The sequence below is a fragment of the Lonchura striata genome, chromosome 1A, assembly GCF_050655825.1.
Source record: "Lonchura striata isolate lonStrDom1 chromosome 1A, ASM5065582v1, whole genome shotgun sequence".
Lineage (NCBI taxonomy): Eukaryota > Metazoa > Chordata > Aves > Passeriformes > Estrildidae > Lonchura > Lonchura striata.
In genome coordinates, this window is record NC_140741.1 from 16,702,287 (window position 1) to 16,719,177 (window position 16,891).

Consider the following 16,891-nt stretch of genomic DNA (forward strand, 5'->3'; position numbering starts at 1 on the left):
TGTATTATAAATGTTTATTTATATTTTACTGGGGAGTGACTTTTAATGTATTTCTCTATTTTAATGTACTTCCCCATTGCTTGACACCATCCCATGAGCTTGTGGCTACAACAAACTGTGAAGAAAATTAGGTTTTCTGTGTTTTTCTTGACAGAGTGAAAAATCTTAAATAATCCCTTAGTTTACAGAGCATCTGAAAGATTTAGTCAGTGCCACTACTGCATGGTGACATAGGTTAGCCAGGAGGTGAGCAAGGTTTTGGCAGTTTTACAGTTTCCCTGGGGTGCATGCTATCCCCAGTACTTTAATCCAGTTATGGTGCACAATATCCTTTTGACCATTTATTGTCTTTTTGGAATTACCATATGAAGTGCTGTATGTAGTTGGTGATCGAGCCATTTTCCTGGTTTCCCATACACAAGGTACCTACTGTTGGCTTGTAAGAAACTGAGTTTTTTAGGTTGTTTTTGGGCTGTTTGGGCTATAAAGATTCACATTGTAGGTCAGAGCAGTTGAGTTCATGGTAATAAGGGAGCTATTCCCTGAACTGAGGCAATGAAAAGGAGCTTTTTGGGGTGTGAAATCCCACTTGATTAAGCCTTCTCTCTGCCCATTAAAAAAAAAATAGTGCTAGTTGGTGATATCATGTCTCATTTTAATATTTTCGATTTTTTCATTTTCTCTTAAGCTGAGCCTTCTTATGGTTTATAAACAACTTCTTTTCAACATTTCTGAAATCAAGGGCTACATCTATGTGTGGCAGTCCATGGTCTGGAATTTGCTGGTGTAATAGATGTACTTTTCATTAAAGGAAACAGATAAATACATTTGTAAAGAGATTTTGTATAACTTTGTCACTTCTCAGTGCTTATAGTAATTTTAGGGTCTTACTTAATGTTTTAAAATATGTGAGATGTTAAAGAAATATTACAGTCATGCTGAAAGTAAGTTTTTAAGTCAACTGGACAGAAGTTAATAGAGAGACATAGGAGAATTTGAAAATGAAGATACTGCTAAATTAAAATTACAGGCATGAAAGAAAAAAAAAAGGCAGGAGCAATCTGTGACGTCAGTGGCTTTCTTTTTCAATCATCCTTCATTCCCTTAAACTAAAAAGGCATTAACATCTTCTCAGTCTCTCCTTATAGTTGCTGTTGTCCATTGCTAGCCGAAATTTTGGCTCAGGCACTGTAGAATGAGATGTGCAGACTCTTTAGCTCTTATGAATGACTTCCCATCCCTCCTCCTTCTGGGATTAAACCTGGCAAATGGGTTAGTCTTGTATTGTTACTGAGCTTCTGGAGTTTTACTGAAGTATTACATTTATTTAGTAGTCAGATGCTCCCTGATGCAGTGCTTGATGGACTTTCAGAACACATTTTCCTCTACTTTTTAGGTTACTTCCAAACACCTGAAACCCAAAATCTTAACAGGAACATAATTGTGTCTGAGTGAACATTTATTCCATAAATAGAAAGTAGAATGCACTAACTTGGTTATGTAAGAACACATAACAGAGGTTTGTTGTGCCTCTGGGTTGGGAAGAGGCCTTGCAGAGGTGGTTTGCCAAAAGCCCAGAAGAGGCAGACCCATTTCTTGAGCACAGGAAGGCATTCAATGCTTATGGCTCTTACAAACACCATTTATGAGAAATGGTGTGACCATTTGCATCTTTGATCATAAAAATATATTCTCATCTAAAATAAACTGGTTTTACTGTTTTCTTCTACCTGCTTGTGACTTGGAAGTTGGATAATTGAGAAAAAGATACCCCTCACTTAGGACCTTTGCTTTGTGCAGTGTTTGTTGGTAGCAGTCAATATCCAGGAGATGCAGAAAGCTGAAATCCATTCTTTATGAGGGGAATAAGCAGTGCAAAGTCACTGCTCTGGGAGTGGTGGGGTTTTGATGTTTTGGCATGACTGAATAGTCAGGTGCTCTCAGAATCAGCAGCTGCTGCCAAGTTGTGGGTGTTACGATATGGAAACCATTGACTGCAGTGCTGATTATCTAAACAGCTCTTTTGTACTCTGGCAGCAGTGGAATTTCTCTTCCTTCCATTTTCCAGGTGACTTCTTATCCAGTATGACAGCTTGTCATGTGTGATCATTGTCACATTAGTCCCATGAGAATGGGTGCTCCTCTGTCCCTTCCAGACACGAGGAAAGCTCAGGTTCACACAAGGGGTGGCACTTGCACACACTTGTTGCACTTGACTCAGGAGCAGTGGTTCAGTTCTTCAAAGAAGTGACTGACAGGGACTGACAGGGCATTAACCAAAAAGAGGAACAGTTTGCTCCTCTCTGGAATTCATTACTCAGACTGGCAAAGAGACACTACTTGGGAAGGGATTTAAGAAGCTAAGTAAAGTTATTCTGAACATGTGTGGTTAAGTCAAATGGAATTAAACTGATTGGTCACAGAAATAAATGAAAACATTTTATCCTGACTTAAGCATACATTGGTTTAGAGGGATCGTTGCTGAGTTTTAAGCATTAACATATGTTCGGTGGGTTGATATTGTGGATTTTTAATGTATTTTTCAATTGTAGGAGCCCTTGGAAGCTTATTGTCTAGTGGTTTTTTAAATACAGGAAATGCATAGTGTACTTCACTAGTGTGTAGTTAACTACACATCTGTGTGTGTTGAGTGCTTTTATGGTTTTCACACACCCTTTTATGAAATTGAGTGATTATATGTGTCCATTGTGGAAGAAAAGGAAAGGCAAGACAACATTTTAAAGTGAAACAAACCAAAGGAAACAAGCAGAGAGAAGAGAAACAAACCAAAGGAAACAGGCCACAAAGTTGTCATTCACAAGACCAGTAAATGATGATTTAGTGCCTTCAAAACAGGAATGAAAAAAGATGTGCCAGAAAGCTCTGCTGGCTGTTAGAGGACTTACCTGAAGATCTGGATGTGAAATGAAAGTGATGAGGTGGAAATTGAGTCAGATGATGCCAACATTACAGATAGAAACCTTTTCCCTTTTTCTTTTCTTTAACTGAGTGAAGAATATCTATAGAGCAGAACATTGTCTGGGTGTCTAGGTAGAACTGTGGCCCTGGGTGTAGGTACAGAAAGGGTGAGAAATTCAGATGTCCTGAATACCTGGATTTGTTTGGAAACAGTTTTGTGTCTCTTGGTACAGCATAATGATTAAGATGATTGAGAGTCTGTGTAACCCTGACTGATACGGCTGAAACAGCTTCTGTTACCAATATCTAGAGTCAGCACATAGAAAATGTATTTGTGATCCTAAACGATGGCATGTGAACTTCTGGGGATATGTAGCCATTTCAAACACATAAATATCTTGGTTAAGAGAGGAGAATTGGCAACTGACTGATAATTGTGAGGTCCTTTGCCTCTAGTCTTGCTTGTGAACCCAGTATTAAATTGTGGCCTGTAGACTCCTCGTGGCCAAAGAAATGATAGATGGTTAACAGGTTTCAGGATTCTTCATTGATGTCATTGCATAGTTGCTCTGAGAACATTGTAGATTTTGCAGGCATCAGTATAAATTTTATATTTTGCTATTAAAAATCAAGCTTATGCCAGTCTGCTTTGTTTTGGTGTAGTTTGATAATAAATGTATTAGGTGTAATGGTTGATTATTTATGTGCCTTGGTTTGCTTTTGGTCTTAAATTGAAGATGTTGCCTCTAAAGTTCATACACATCCTGTTTGTAGCTTTGCAGTTATTTTTTTTATTTTTTTATTTTTTAAACTGTATTTAAATCACCAGTTCTACCTTGAATAGGCCTGGAAATTTATCTGTTTCTGGGTTTGTGTAATAAAACTTTTGAAATAAATCCTCTGGAGGGATCATACTTGTTGCTGTGTGAAATTGAAATTCCAACTCAAATTCCTTTGTACTTAATATTTCAATACCTTGTTCCATTATCTACCTTGTTTGAAAAATTAAATTAAAACATTTGAATGATTTCTCTGGTTTCTTTCAGGGACTCAACAACAGCTTATGGCACAACATGCTCTGGAGAAAGAGGCTTTGGAGAAGATTAAAATAGAAATCGAGGAGGAGCTAAAACATCTTGATGAAGAAATCTTGGAAGGTGCTCTTCAGATTTTCCCGTTTCAATCCATAATCTCTATGCACTGTAATGGTGGTTAATTTGTAACAGGTACTCCAGTTAAAGAGATTTTTGAATGCCTTGAATCTCTTTATCCTCCTCCCCCCACAAGATTTGTACACATTGCCACATGGAGTAAAATAGTTAAACGTTACCATTTGGAGTGGCGGAGCCTGGCCAAAGCAAACAACTGGATGACATTTAATAGTCTACTATAAATAATGAAAAGTAAGCAGCCCTTAAGCTGCTGCACTTGTTGACAGAAGTCCTCGGGAGCTAATGTGTCAAGGAGCGTGGACTTAAACCTTCAGATTTCTCCCTTCCACCAGGTTTATTTTTTGTGATATGCTTTGACCTGTACGTGTGGACTTTTATAGGACTCCCAGCAAGGAATGATTTTAAACCCATCTTTGCTTTGCTTGTGTGTTGCAAATCATAAATCTGAAATAGAAACACTCTAGAGCTGTTTAAGTTCTTTCATATGAAGCTTTCTTAGAAGTTTTAAACTGAGAAGGGAAAGGTTATATGAGCAAAATAATATTTTTAAAAATTATACTCTAGTACTGCTGCAGAGATGTCTGTGTGTGGGCAAATTTACTATGAAAAGAGGCTCTTCTGCTGCTCCATCAGGGTTAGCATCAGCTTAAAATGGGAGAATAGCTGCATGTTCAGCAAACTTGTTGGTTAAGATGCAATTGTGAAACAAGAACTGGTGGTGAAATGTAGCTCAGTAGTCTCTGCCTTGTAAGTAGCACTTTCAAAATGTATTTGGACAATTGTACTATGGTTTGTTCATTGCATGCTTTGACTAAAGAGTTGTGATTTTTTCGTCCCTTATGTAAACTGCTGGGATAAGAAATCTGGGGCTGTTGATGTTCTTCCATGAATCTGTTTTATTTTGTGTACCTTCTTCTCTCAGCATTTACCACTACAGGGTTTGACTGCCACACTTCCCCAGTGTTCAGCCCTGCCAATCCAGAGAGCTCCATAGAAGACTGCCTTGCTCATCTGGGGGAGAAAGTGTCCCAGGAATTGAAGGAACATCTGCACAAAGCACTGCAGAGCTTGCTTAGCAAGTGAGTTTCCATTTGCTTTTTCAAAGATGTTTCTTTTTGCACTGTGCTGCTGAAATGCTGAAGTTAGGACTGCCTCTTGTATGGCATTTCTTTCTTTTTCAATCTTCCTTTATCTGGCTGGGTTTATTTGTTTTGTTTTGCGATGTAATGTGCAAATACTTCTTTGTGGTATTTGCCCTTTGCAGCAATGTAAGTTCTAAAATTTTTAGCTTTTGTTGCTGAATTTCTGAGGCTGCTTCAAGCAGTTTGAGTTGCTGATGAAACTGGCAGCTGTCATTGCCAGTCTCATGAATGCTGGGCTGTAGCTACACTAATGTCCTTATCCTTATAGCAAAGAGTGGAGCTGAAGGTTTGTTTGTGGTCTGGCCCATGATAAGGAGAGTTTCCTGGAGAGGATGGTTACAAGCCTTGTGACCACCCTGGGCTCACTTTGGTGCCTTAACAGCTGTCCTGCCAGTTTAAGCGTATTGTGTAAATAGCACATTGCAGTTGGCATGCTAGTATCCTAATTAATGATTTTGCAAATTGGTACAATTGTTGTAGTTGCTTGATTTTCTGTTATAAATGGCCAGCCTGAAATTTAATGGATCTACATGAACTACTTGAGGCTTTTCTGAGTGACCTCCAAAATGTGTTGGTAGGGAGCTGGAGTTGGAAGGTGCTTCTTTAGGAAGAGTTGCATAAATGCAGCCATGCATTTAAGTGGTTCCAGCTCGTTGATATTCTGATGTTCTAGGCTTCCTGTGTTTTCTATAGGAAAATATTTGCTTTCTAATTTTTTGTTTATGTATGTACATACATAAAGTCAGAAATGCCTGTGAAACTGTGTTGCCTTTTTCTAAGACAAATTAGAGTTACTGTTTAATCTCTTGATAATATCCTTCCTGCAGCTGTTCCTGTTCTTCTCATCCCACTGATTGATTTAGGTTTGGTTTCAAAGAATTAATGTGCCAAGGAGAGTGCCCTTAAAATGAAAAACCCAAATTACATTTTCCTGGGGTGCTTTAACTTGGTTCTTTTCCCCCTGTTGCTAGAGTAGCACTATTTGATGCAATACTAATTTGGCTTATATTTTCCTGCCCTCTGATATGCATATAAACAAGTGTTTACAGTATAGTAGGTACAGTAGGCTGTCAGATCATGACAGGTTCCTAGAGTTCAATAAGCAGTTTTCTGTCCAATGCCAGTTACCATTATTCCCATTAAACTGAAGTCTCAGCTTGCCTTTTGTAATGATCTGGGCTGAAGACAGCTGCTTTTGAAGCAGTGCATCTTCTCCTGTCACTTGGCAGAAAGCCTTTGCTGTTACTGACTCTTAGATTCCAAATGATATTGGAGAAAAGAGTATGGAAGAAAGGAATTTTATCATCCCAATTCAGAGAAGTAGAGATGTCATAAATCTAGACTAGAGGTATCTACTGAAGTGTGAAGGGGCTTTGTGATCAAAATTGCTGTTTCTTGCAAATAAAGGTTTCAACTCTAACAATGTTAATGCAGTCAAATAGTCTGCATTAGTCCGTAGCCTGTATTGTTTGCAAAATTTTACTCTGCATTGGCCTCTAGCTCAGGTATGAATTTCTTAGTGGAATGCCCTGTCTTTAAAATTTTAGATTATAAATAAAAACATGCAAGGGCTTAGAAATTTTCTAGTATATCAGAGAACCTACTTATCTAATGTCTTATAAGCTGTAGAGTATCAAATTATTAGGAAATTCACCAGTTATATCAAAATGTGTAATTGGGAGAAAGGTGATGCCTTCCTGACTCTGTCTGGTGCTGGTGTTTAATGTCCTGAAACACAAGACTTGTTAGGTCTTGAAAATCATTTGCTGTAATACATGTGAAAATACTTTGGAAACTGAGAACTTTCTTTTATTCACGCTCTTTTGTTTCCTTTTATAACTTTCAGTGTTGGTTTAACTTCTGCAGGCCGGTGACATATCAGGAATATCGGGAGCGCACGCAGGAGGCATCTGCTCATGCCAGTGGATGGAACAAGGTACCAGATCAGTGACTTGCACTTGGATATGTCTTGTGTATCTTTGATGTCCATATTGTTTATACTAGCCACAGTTGTGCTTCAGAGAGGGTCAGAAATAGAAAGAACTTGGTTTTAGTATGAAATAAATTGCACTCTCAGAGTGGTAGATGTGCACATAGTAGGTAGTTTTGTAGATAATTTAGCTAGAAGTTACTGAATGGAAGTGTTAGGTCAGCCTTCCTTTAGTTTGGTAAAATGAAAAGTTAGATAAGTTGCTTGACTTACTTTGTTTAAATTCCCAAGAGAGGTTAATTCGTGCAGCAGTTTTGGAACAAAATCTGAGATGTTTTTTTCATAACACTTCTCTACTCCTTTTCTGCTCCAATGTCAGGTTTAAAATAAATGTAAAAAAGAGTGCTGAACATGGTGAAAATAAAAATTGACAGTATCTTAATGATATTTAAATTGTTCAGAAAATGTTATGGATGGTGTTCCTACCTGGTTTCAAAGGGTAGTTATCTCTAATGATAGGAGTCTTTTAAACAAAATGCAAATCTGTAAATGAATTATCTTTAATTCCTTCTAATGTACAAAGAGTAGATTACTCTTCCCAGATTGTTCTTTCATTAATCATTCAAATTCATCACTATAATCTTTCTCTTATGGGTTCAGTGGGCATCAAAACAGAATGAAATAACTATTTGCAAATGTAGTCACAATTTGAGTGTTAAAATGTAGTCTTAAATTTAAAATAGAACAAGAAATCTTCCCCCCCCCCTTTACATATTTTTTCCAGAAAAACATTTTCCTGCCTAGATTCCCCTGCTTACTTCAGAAACTGTTCATCTAACCAAGGGTGTGGACCCTTGTAAAGCAGTTTAATAAACATTGCATGACAAGTTACTGCCCATGGCTCCAGCAATTATTGCTTTATGTGTGTGCTCTTTCAATTTGTCATCTTGTGATTCACAGCATTTTGGTTTAAGCATCCATGAAATCTGATTATCAAGAAAGTGGCTTAAGCTAGCACATTTCACTTTTCAGCTGGTGAAAGCTAAAACCAAGCATAAAACCAGTCATTGTGGCTCAGCTGGCAAGGGAGGAGTGCATGGGGCTTCTCAGGTCAATATGCTTTGGGTCCCCACCTCCTGAAGATGCAGCCCTGGGTGGATGAATGGGCTGCATTTGGGGGTTTATGATCCAGCCTTCATTGTTGCTGCATTCCTGTAGCCCCTGGGGCTCGAGTATTTCAGTCCCCATCAGCTTGTGGTGGAGAGCATCATCCAGACCATCTTTATCATCAACTCTGCTCACCTGTAATACTTGCTGCTACAAAGCACATAGTCCATATGAAAATGCCGTAAAGGCATACCAGAGTGGAAATTTTGTACCCCAGCACAGCATCTGTTTGTATTGTTTTTCTGGTAGCTTGGAGCTCCCGGAATGCCCAGCAGTTCCTTCAATAATCCTTGTTTTGAGAAGATGCAATACATTTGTGTTGGTTTCATTTCCTTTTAATTTCCTTTATCATCTTAATCAGGATTGTGTTTTGTAACAGAAGAAATCTAGATACCTTTCCTGCCATCTCAGCTCAGCTTAATTTTTACTCTAAAAAAGCTGTTAGAAAAACATGTTGATGTAGAATTCTATAAATGACAAGGGTCTTCATCTTTCATTTGAAATAAGACTCTCATTAAAAAAAAAAAAAAAAGAAATTCCAAACCACCTCAGACAGGGCAAATTGAATTTCTGTAATAAATTTAACATTAAAAAAATTAAATACTGCATTGCTGAGTTTTTATGCTTTTTGCTTAAAATTGAATATTATATGCATATATCCAAAATACGTAATCCCACTGCTGTGTATCATCTGAAAGGATAACAGATATTGTTATTGAGAACCAATTGAACTGATGAGTAGGGTAGCAGTCATCTTAGTGTCCCATTCTTCCTGGTTAATTGGGGGCAAATAACAGTGCAACAAAAATAGAAGAAATAATCATGTGAAGAATTAGATTAATTTTAAGTTGAAATAGTCAAAAGGTACACAGAACTGCAATAATTTTGGATAGAGCTTCCTCAAAAAATACAGCTTCCTCAAATCCTCTGAACTTTCTTTAGGTCTTTTTTGTGTGTGCATTTAAATTTGTAATGTTGTTCAATGGGATTGCAATAGTGTAGTGGAGACAAGTGTTTAATTTACACAATCAGCTATCTTCTGATAGCAAAGTGGGTTTTATAATGATTCCCTAGAAATTTTGTCCTGCCAACTATTTTCTGTGTGTGTTTTTCTTCAGTCACAATATAAATAGCCCCTAGCATTCCTTCCCAGGCATCCTGGTGGAGGGAATTGCAGTTGCTTTGAATTGCAAAGGCAGTATTTTTACTTTGTTCTAGTTAAATCTCATCACCATTCACTCAGCTGCTCTTCTGTACACAAAGGTGATGTTAACTTCCATGGAAGTACTGTGAGTCAGTTTGTTTGGTGAATTTAGGACCAGCCTCCTGCAAACCTGCTCCTGTTCCTGCTGGTCTCAGAGCAGGAGTGTCAGTAATTTCAGCAGGAAGGGAAAGCTGGGTGATGTTTGTTGGTCTGTGTGGATGTTAGAGTTTGTTAGAGTTTGAGTTTGGTCACTCACTGTGAGCTCGAAGAGGCTTGCTGAATTTGGGGTGAATGCGTGGATTAGGCGTCAAGTTGGCAAAGGAGGAAGGCAACAATCAGGTTCACTCTGCCAGCATTTTAGCTCCCTTCATTTCCCAAGCAGCCTTTCCTTGCCTTTGTTTCTTTTGCCTTCAGCTTCATTAAATGTCAAATATTTCGAGATCTCAGTGTTCATGCTGCTGTAGAGTAATGTGGGTGTGCCCAAAGTCTCTGAAAGATCCCTAGCTTTGACAGCTTGAGTTTTTTTATTCCTCTTGACACTTCATCTTGACCTATTCCTTATATCTGTGCACTCTTTTCTTGCACCTCTTCTGCCTCTGATTTAATTGCAAGAAACTCAAACCCCAACACTTTTAAAATACAAACACTTTTAAACTTCTGGCACCATGACATCCCTAGTTAAGTGTTAACAGTTACCAATGTTAACTGTTCAGCACAGAACAGCAGTACTATAACCTTGTTGTAGTAAGTCAGCTGAGATTCCATTTTCTTAATGCAGGAAAAGCCAATTCTTTATTCACACAACTCATTTTGTACAGTTTTTACAGGCCTTGTGTGCAGCTTTAATTGGTTAATAGCTTTCTTGCCAATTACTCTGTGGTTAGTAAGAGATATTTTACTTTTCTACCCAATCTCTCTATTCTTGAATTGTTTACCTATTTTCTTCACTGATTCTCATGGGACAGATTTAATGTTTATGCAGGTGCTAGTTGTTTTTCTCCCTCTAAGAATTGGTTGTTGTGTTAACAAACTACTCATACCAAGATTGTTTTTGCATGGGAACTTGCAAAATACTTACCTACACTTAGAAGTGACAAGCCAGCTATTAATTTAGCAGAGCAGGCCTGATCTTATGAGGCCTTTCTTTTAGAATTTTTCTGCCCGTCTGCAGCATAACCTGTCTGCCACAGTCTTGGACTTCTTTGTTAATCAGCTGGAACATTTTAAATTTATCAGATTATGGACATTTTTTAGGCCCAATCTGGTTTTAGTAGTCAATCTCAATGTGATGCCACCATGAATTTAGTACAAATCTCAATTTCAGCTGACTTTGTCTATTCATCTTCCTCCAGCTTTGCACACTAAGGTGTGATTTCTGGTAATAGGAGTGCAGGATATTCACAGAAAAGAAAACCACACTATGGGAAAGAGACTGGAGAGGGAAGAAGGCTTAGGAGTTGAGTATGAGCAGTAGAAGAGCCTTCATCTCCCTTGTGCAGCTGGAATACAGAATTCCAGTCTGCACAGTCAATAGATGTGCAGTGCAGTTGCCTCAATTAAAATGTAGTAAAACAAATATTTTTCTTTTGTGTCATAATAAGGCTTTTTCAGATGCTGATGACTTCAGTTCATACCAGTTTCCCACCCTTGCATATGAACAAAGCCCAGAGGGCCACTTGCATGCTCTATGAGAATAAATTTAGAGTTTAAAAGTTCTACAGCATGTTGTTTAGGTAAACAAAAACATAATTTCAGAAGGAAATGTCTAGAACTGTATAATGTGAAGGAGGTGGATTCACAGAGTCTTGCATCTTCCAGAGTAATTTAGGTAAAGGCTGAGCATTCAGTTTAAAGGTTTCTATAGAGGAATGGGATTAGGAAAATGAAGGAGGAAGCTCTCTCTGTGTTAAATGTGGCATCACAGGAAGAGTTTGACATGGAAAGGGCTTTTTGTTTGTAATTTCACACGTGTTTGTAATGCTATACTGCTGGGTGGGGGTTTTTGCTTCTGTCCTGCCTTAAAGCTAAGTGTGAACTTCTAAAGAGACTGTCTAGTGCACTGTCCCTATTCAAGAATGTGTGTGAGTTTGCTGTTTGCATGTGGATGCATATCCCTTTAACCTGTTTATGATGTTGTGTCTTTCCTCTTGTGGGGTAGCAAGTTCTGGACCTGGTCTGCTTCTCTACCTGGACCCTGTGTTGGGAAAAAAGTGGGGCTTAAAAAAGCACTGCAGTGGTGTTCTGTGAAATTCTCGAGTTAGACTGTGGGCTTTTGTTTAGGAGATTGAGTGCTTCCTTCTTAGTGCATTTTATTGTGTGTTTGCCTTGTGTCTTCTCAGAAATGAAGTGTATAGTCCCTGGTATGTCTGGACTTAAAGCCTCAGACCTTTTCTGTTGACACATGAATTCTGTTCTAGCTGCAAAGTAGTATTGATAAAGCTTTCTGTATTTATTCACACTTTTTGTTTGTTTGTTTGTTTGTTTTTAAGGTCTTGGTGCCCCTGGTTCTGTTACAACAATTTCTGATGGAGCTGACAAGACGGGGCCAGGAACCACTGAGTGCCCTTGTGAACTTCGGGGTGACATATCTAGAAGATTATTCTTCAGATTATATTATTCAACAAGGAGGATGGGTAAGAAGACTTCATTTCTAAGCGTGATCCTAGTAGGAGTGAAAGCTTAGAGGGGTTGCTACAAGTAAGCAGATGCAAGGAAGAATGACTCAGAAAAAGAAATTTAAAAAAAAGATCAGGAGGTCAGGACCAGAAAGGGATCTTGGGTAGTCATCTCTTTTTCTTCTCTGCCCCAAGGCAGAATTGACTTTCACCCATTCATTTCTGATGTTGATATTAAAGACCTGAGTGGTTGGACTCCACAATTTCCCCAGGCAGTCTGTTCCAGTTCTTTGCAGGTCTGGTTTGTTGGATTGCTGTTGAAATTGAAGAGGTCCTTAGGTGTCAGATAACAACTCATTTTCATACAGTGTGTGTTAAGGTGCTAATTTGTTGCAGTATGGTGAGCTTTGTGCTTCCCTGTTAATACACATGGAGCACTGCATTTGGAAGCAGACTCCTGTAGCAAGAGGTTATATGCCTGAGAGGCTTCTCTTTTTAATAGTATCTTCATCCTCTGATGACTGCTGGAAAAGGTATATGGGTTTTTTCCTCCTCTTAAATTTCAGAGCGTTTCTTAGCAGATGAGTAATTGGGGAGCACTTGGTACAGAAATGTCAATAGGTATTAATTTATTTTTATAATAAGTGATAAGATAGCTAATGTGTATTGGAGTTTATAGCTGTATAGGAACATGCATTGAATAAGCAATCAGGATTTCTTTGTGCTGCGTTTTTCCTTGTAGAAATCTTTAATTCATGGTAACCAATGTTCCTGAGTCATGGCATGCTGAGAAAACTTCATTTAGAAATACTTCAGAAAGGCAGCTCACAGCTGATGAGTTGGGTCTTGGAGGCTGAGCCTAAGATTACTGGGTTTGGGAAGAATGCCAGATTTGAATGGAATTAATCTGGGATTTGTGAAATAGCTCCAGCAATCTGATTTATTCTAAAAAGAAAGGCTGTTCAGGAAAACCCAGTGATAAAAAAGTACCAGTAGGAAAAATCTCCTTTAGAAGCTTCTCGTAATCCAAGAGTTTACCTGAGGGGTTTTTTTGAAGAGTAGCTTGTTCCAGAATTTCTGCACATCTGCATCTTCTTTCCCTGTTCCCTTCCTGGCAGTTGTGGAGAGCAGTTCTCAAAGCCTGTGGGAGGGATTGTTTGTCTTTAATGGACAGAAGCATTAACAGCATGCAGCCAAGTGACCTTAGGTCATTTGATAAATGCACTCATATCTCAAAAGTATTTTCATCCCAGGGCAGGCCCTTACTTGCAGCTTTTAGACAGATGGATATTAGTACTTTGCTTTTCTGCCTTGTTTTTTGACCTCCAGAAGAGCTGTGCTGTGTTCTCCAGCCCCTTTTTGAGACCTGTGATGTAAACACACTTCATAGAGTGCTTACTTTTCTGAAAACAAGCAGCTTTCCAGCACGGCCTGCGAGGGAGGGAGCTGTGCTCTGTGTCTGGCTGGCTGTGCAGGGATGCACAGATCAGGGTGGTGCTGTCCAGCGGGCTCCCAGCGTGTCTGTGCACATCCAGCCAGGCAGAAAATCAGCCTGACACGGGCAGTGCAGCAAACAAGCCTGAGCTATTTTTGAAACGGCACAAGAGGCGAGGAAAGAGACTAGGTGATGAAAATCCTTTCCAGATGAATTAATGTAGCTGCACTAATCTCTGTGAGTTGCTCTCGGGATGGGCTTGGGGACCCACTGGGCTTTTTGTGGAGGAAGGGGAATATATGGTTATATTGTATTATTTCCTCCCTGTAAGGAAAAGGTTAATTTTCACCCTGTGGCATGTTTCTGAGTTTGTTCAGGGTTTATGGGATGGCAGTGCTGGGAGCAGGGCACAGGGCCAAGATGGGAGGATGACCAGGAAGAGCCTGGCAGGCTGGTAGCCGCAGGAAGTGTTGGGGTGTTTGCATTTTTTAAGATATGCATCTGCCACAGGGGCTCTGTGTGCTGGATCAAGTTGTCAGTAATTTGCTTGAGCCACAAGGGTAATATGTATACTTGGGTGTCACCAGTGACTCATGTTGCTGTGACAGTAAGGGGTTCAATTCTTGTGTCATTTTGGACCTGTATGAAGTTAGGTCTTTCCTGCAGCAGCTAAGAACTTGCTTAAAAGTGAGATGCAAGAATAGCCTGACTGGTTTTCTGTGGATCTGGAGCAGAGGAGAGCTTCACAGGAGTCAGCTTTTCAGGGGCAGACCTGAAAAGCTCTGTGGTCTCTGGTGCTGTCTCATCCCTTGGCACCATTTGGGATCTTCCTCACCTTTTGGATTGAAGTGTTCTTTGTCAGGAGGGGAGTAGCCAGTCAAAGGTGAGGGGTCAGCTGAGACCTTCCTGTGCCTCACTGGGAACTGTGGAGTCAGAATTCCACAGAGCTGTGTCATCCATTTGCTGCATCATTCTCTGCAGCCACAATGCAGCTGGAAGAGCTCCCAGGGTTCTGCATGTGTGCAAGACTTGAGGTTTTCCTGTGAGCTCAAGAGGCTTCTGGGTCCAGGAAAGCGTCTGACTGAGGATGGTAGACAGCTAACCAGAAGCAAAAAATTCCAGCTCAAGTGAATAAAGGTTTACAAATTGGGTAGTTATGCAGCAGATTTCAAGAAATTGGCATGGCTTATGGGAAATGAGAAATTTGATATATTGGAGGATGAGAAGTTGCTTTTTTATTTTCCATGCCAGTCCCACAGAGATATGGTGCTGAGACAGTGTGTTGAAACAATGAGAGTGTTCCCCTCCCATTCTCCCTTCAGACACTAAAATTGTAATTCAGCTAACTTTTGATGACAGTGTGGTACTGGAATGTACTGGTGGCTTGGTTGGGTTGGTGAGGGAATGGGTGGCATAGTTTTATGTTCTCTCTTTCACTATTTGCTCTGATAGGTTTGGCTGCAACTCTTGCATTTATCTGTTCGACTCCTAAGTTTTAGTATGACCTCTCTTCTGGAGAAAGCATGCTGGGCATTCCAGGCTCTCTAAACAGACACACATATCTTCGTCCTGGCTAGTGGGTCTGCTGGTCCTACTCAGACCTTCTTCCTTTATAATCTTGAGCCATTATCATCTTCTAAATCTAGCTGGATTTACAAGTAGCTTTGTTCTTTTCTTTCCCAAAAGCAAAGTTAGGGCTCAATCTACACGCAGTGTGTACGCATTCTCCCCACCCCTTTCCTCTTCTCCCCTCCCCTTTCCTCATCTCCCCTCCCTTCTCTCCTCCTACCTCCCCTGCCTTTTTGCTCTCTCTGACTTCTCCAGGGCTGAATGCTGCTGCATCAGAAGCAATTCTTGGTCTCCTGGAAAAGTGCACAGTAAGACCAGTCCGTTGGTAAGGATTTTTTCCCTCTTCCTTTCCCATCCCTTCCCAAATAATTTATTTCTTCTGAAGTTCTGCAGATCCTGTTTTTCATGCTTAGATTTCATCTTTGTAGAAATATCTGGGAATGTCTATAAGGAGAAAGGAATGTAAGTTTTCTTGGAATCTAGCTACCCTTTTTTTTCCTCTCCAGTTCCCATTCTTGTTACCAGCCCCTCTGCTTTCCTCTTGTTTGAACCAATTTATCAGAGTGTAGTTAATAAAACCTGGGAGTTATATTGTGACCTGTGGCAGAAATTGTCTCTACCTTCCCAAGGGTCTTGTCTCATGGAGTTCAGACCTGGATTTTCATTTAACTAGTTAAGTGCCCATGCTGAAGGGGTAAAAAGCAAATTTGCTTGAAATTTCCGTAGTGTTTACAATTTCCTATCTCAGCCTTAGAGAAGCTGTTTTCTCTGTGTCCTCCAGTGTTTTGTCGTGGGCTTTGCAGCTGGTTTGGTTGTTTTCTTTGCTGCTGGTGATTAAATAATACCCATATTAGAGAGTGTTAAAAATCTGGAGGGGCAAGAGAGGAAAGAGTCAATTGTCATCTAGGGAAGCAGGGTGGTCAGTTTGTGCTTCCCAAGATGAAAATCTTCTGCAGCAGTCCAGGTGTCTGCCCTGGGAATGACAATGCAGAAATAGAGAGTTGTGCTCTGCTGGAGGAGAGAGAAGTAAGTTTAATGTGGCAGAGATGCAAGAAAAGGCAGTCTAGTTAGAGGAGTCCTAGAAAGGAGTTTTCCTTTCAAAATAATTGTGCTTTATGCTTGTGTCATGGAATACTGCAGTGAATTGTCCACTTTATTTATATGTAATTTCTTTGGTCCAGTAATAGATTTTTTAAATTTTTAGGAACTGTGGCTGAAGAAGGACATTAAATAGTAAAGGAGCAACTAGATCTCCTTTCTCTTTTCCCTTACAACAACTTCAAATCTCAGGAAGTGGTCTATAGATAACTGAATTTACCTCATTTTAAACCCATAAGACTAAAACCTAAAGGGTGTTGCTTTGGTGCTGACTTTCTGCAGGTTGTAGAGGTTATATTGGAAGGCAGGGATGGAAGAGGATAATTTCTGCAGGCTGTTCTAGCCAAAGCATTCCTTGAAGGGAATGAGAGCAGTGGCTCAATACCCAAGTGCTTTGATGTGGTTCACTCGACCTTCTTTTCCTTTTCCTTTTCCTTAATAAAAAGTGCAATCCTATTTGTAAGAAGTCTGCTCTCTTTTTCTTGGCTCTACTTATCGTGACAGTTTCAGAAAGATGAACAGAGAGGCACAATAAGTGCCTGAGGGCTTTTTTGGGACTTCTTTATATTTTAAAATGTTTCGTTCTGGATCTGAGTGTTGTCAGAAGCTCCTTTATAGTCTGTTTTTCTGAAGGATTAGC

The 16,891-nt window shown here is 39.6% G+C and overlaps 1 protein-coding gene across 2 annotated transcripts in view; it reads left to right on the plus strand.

Moving 5' to 3' along the window:
- Positions 1 to 16,891, plus strand: part of BCL2L13 (BCL2 like 13) — a 38,717-nt gene that overhangs the window by 9,417 nt on the left and 12,409 nt on the right. For both annotated transcript variants that reach the window (XM_021552059.3, XM_085570037.1), the window contains 4 exons: positions 3,966 to 4,076; positions 5,014 to 5,170; positions 7,100 to 7,169; positions 12,024 to 12,167. In XM_021552059.3, the coding sequence (XP_021407734.3) occupies positions 3,966 to 4,076; positions 5,014 to 5,170; positions 7,100 to 7,169; positions 12,024 to 12,167 (482 nt within the window). The remainder of the gene's footprint in view (positions 1 to 3,965; positions 4,077 to 5,013; positions 5,171 to 7,099; positions 7,170 to 12,023; positions 12,168 to 16,891) is intronic.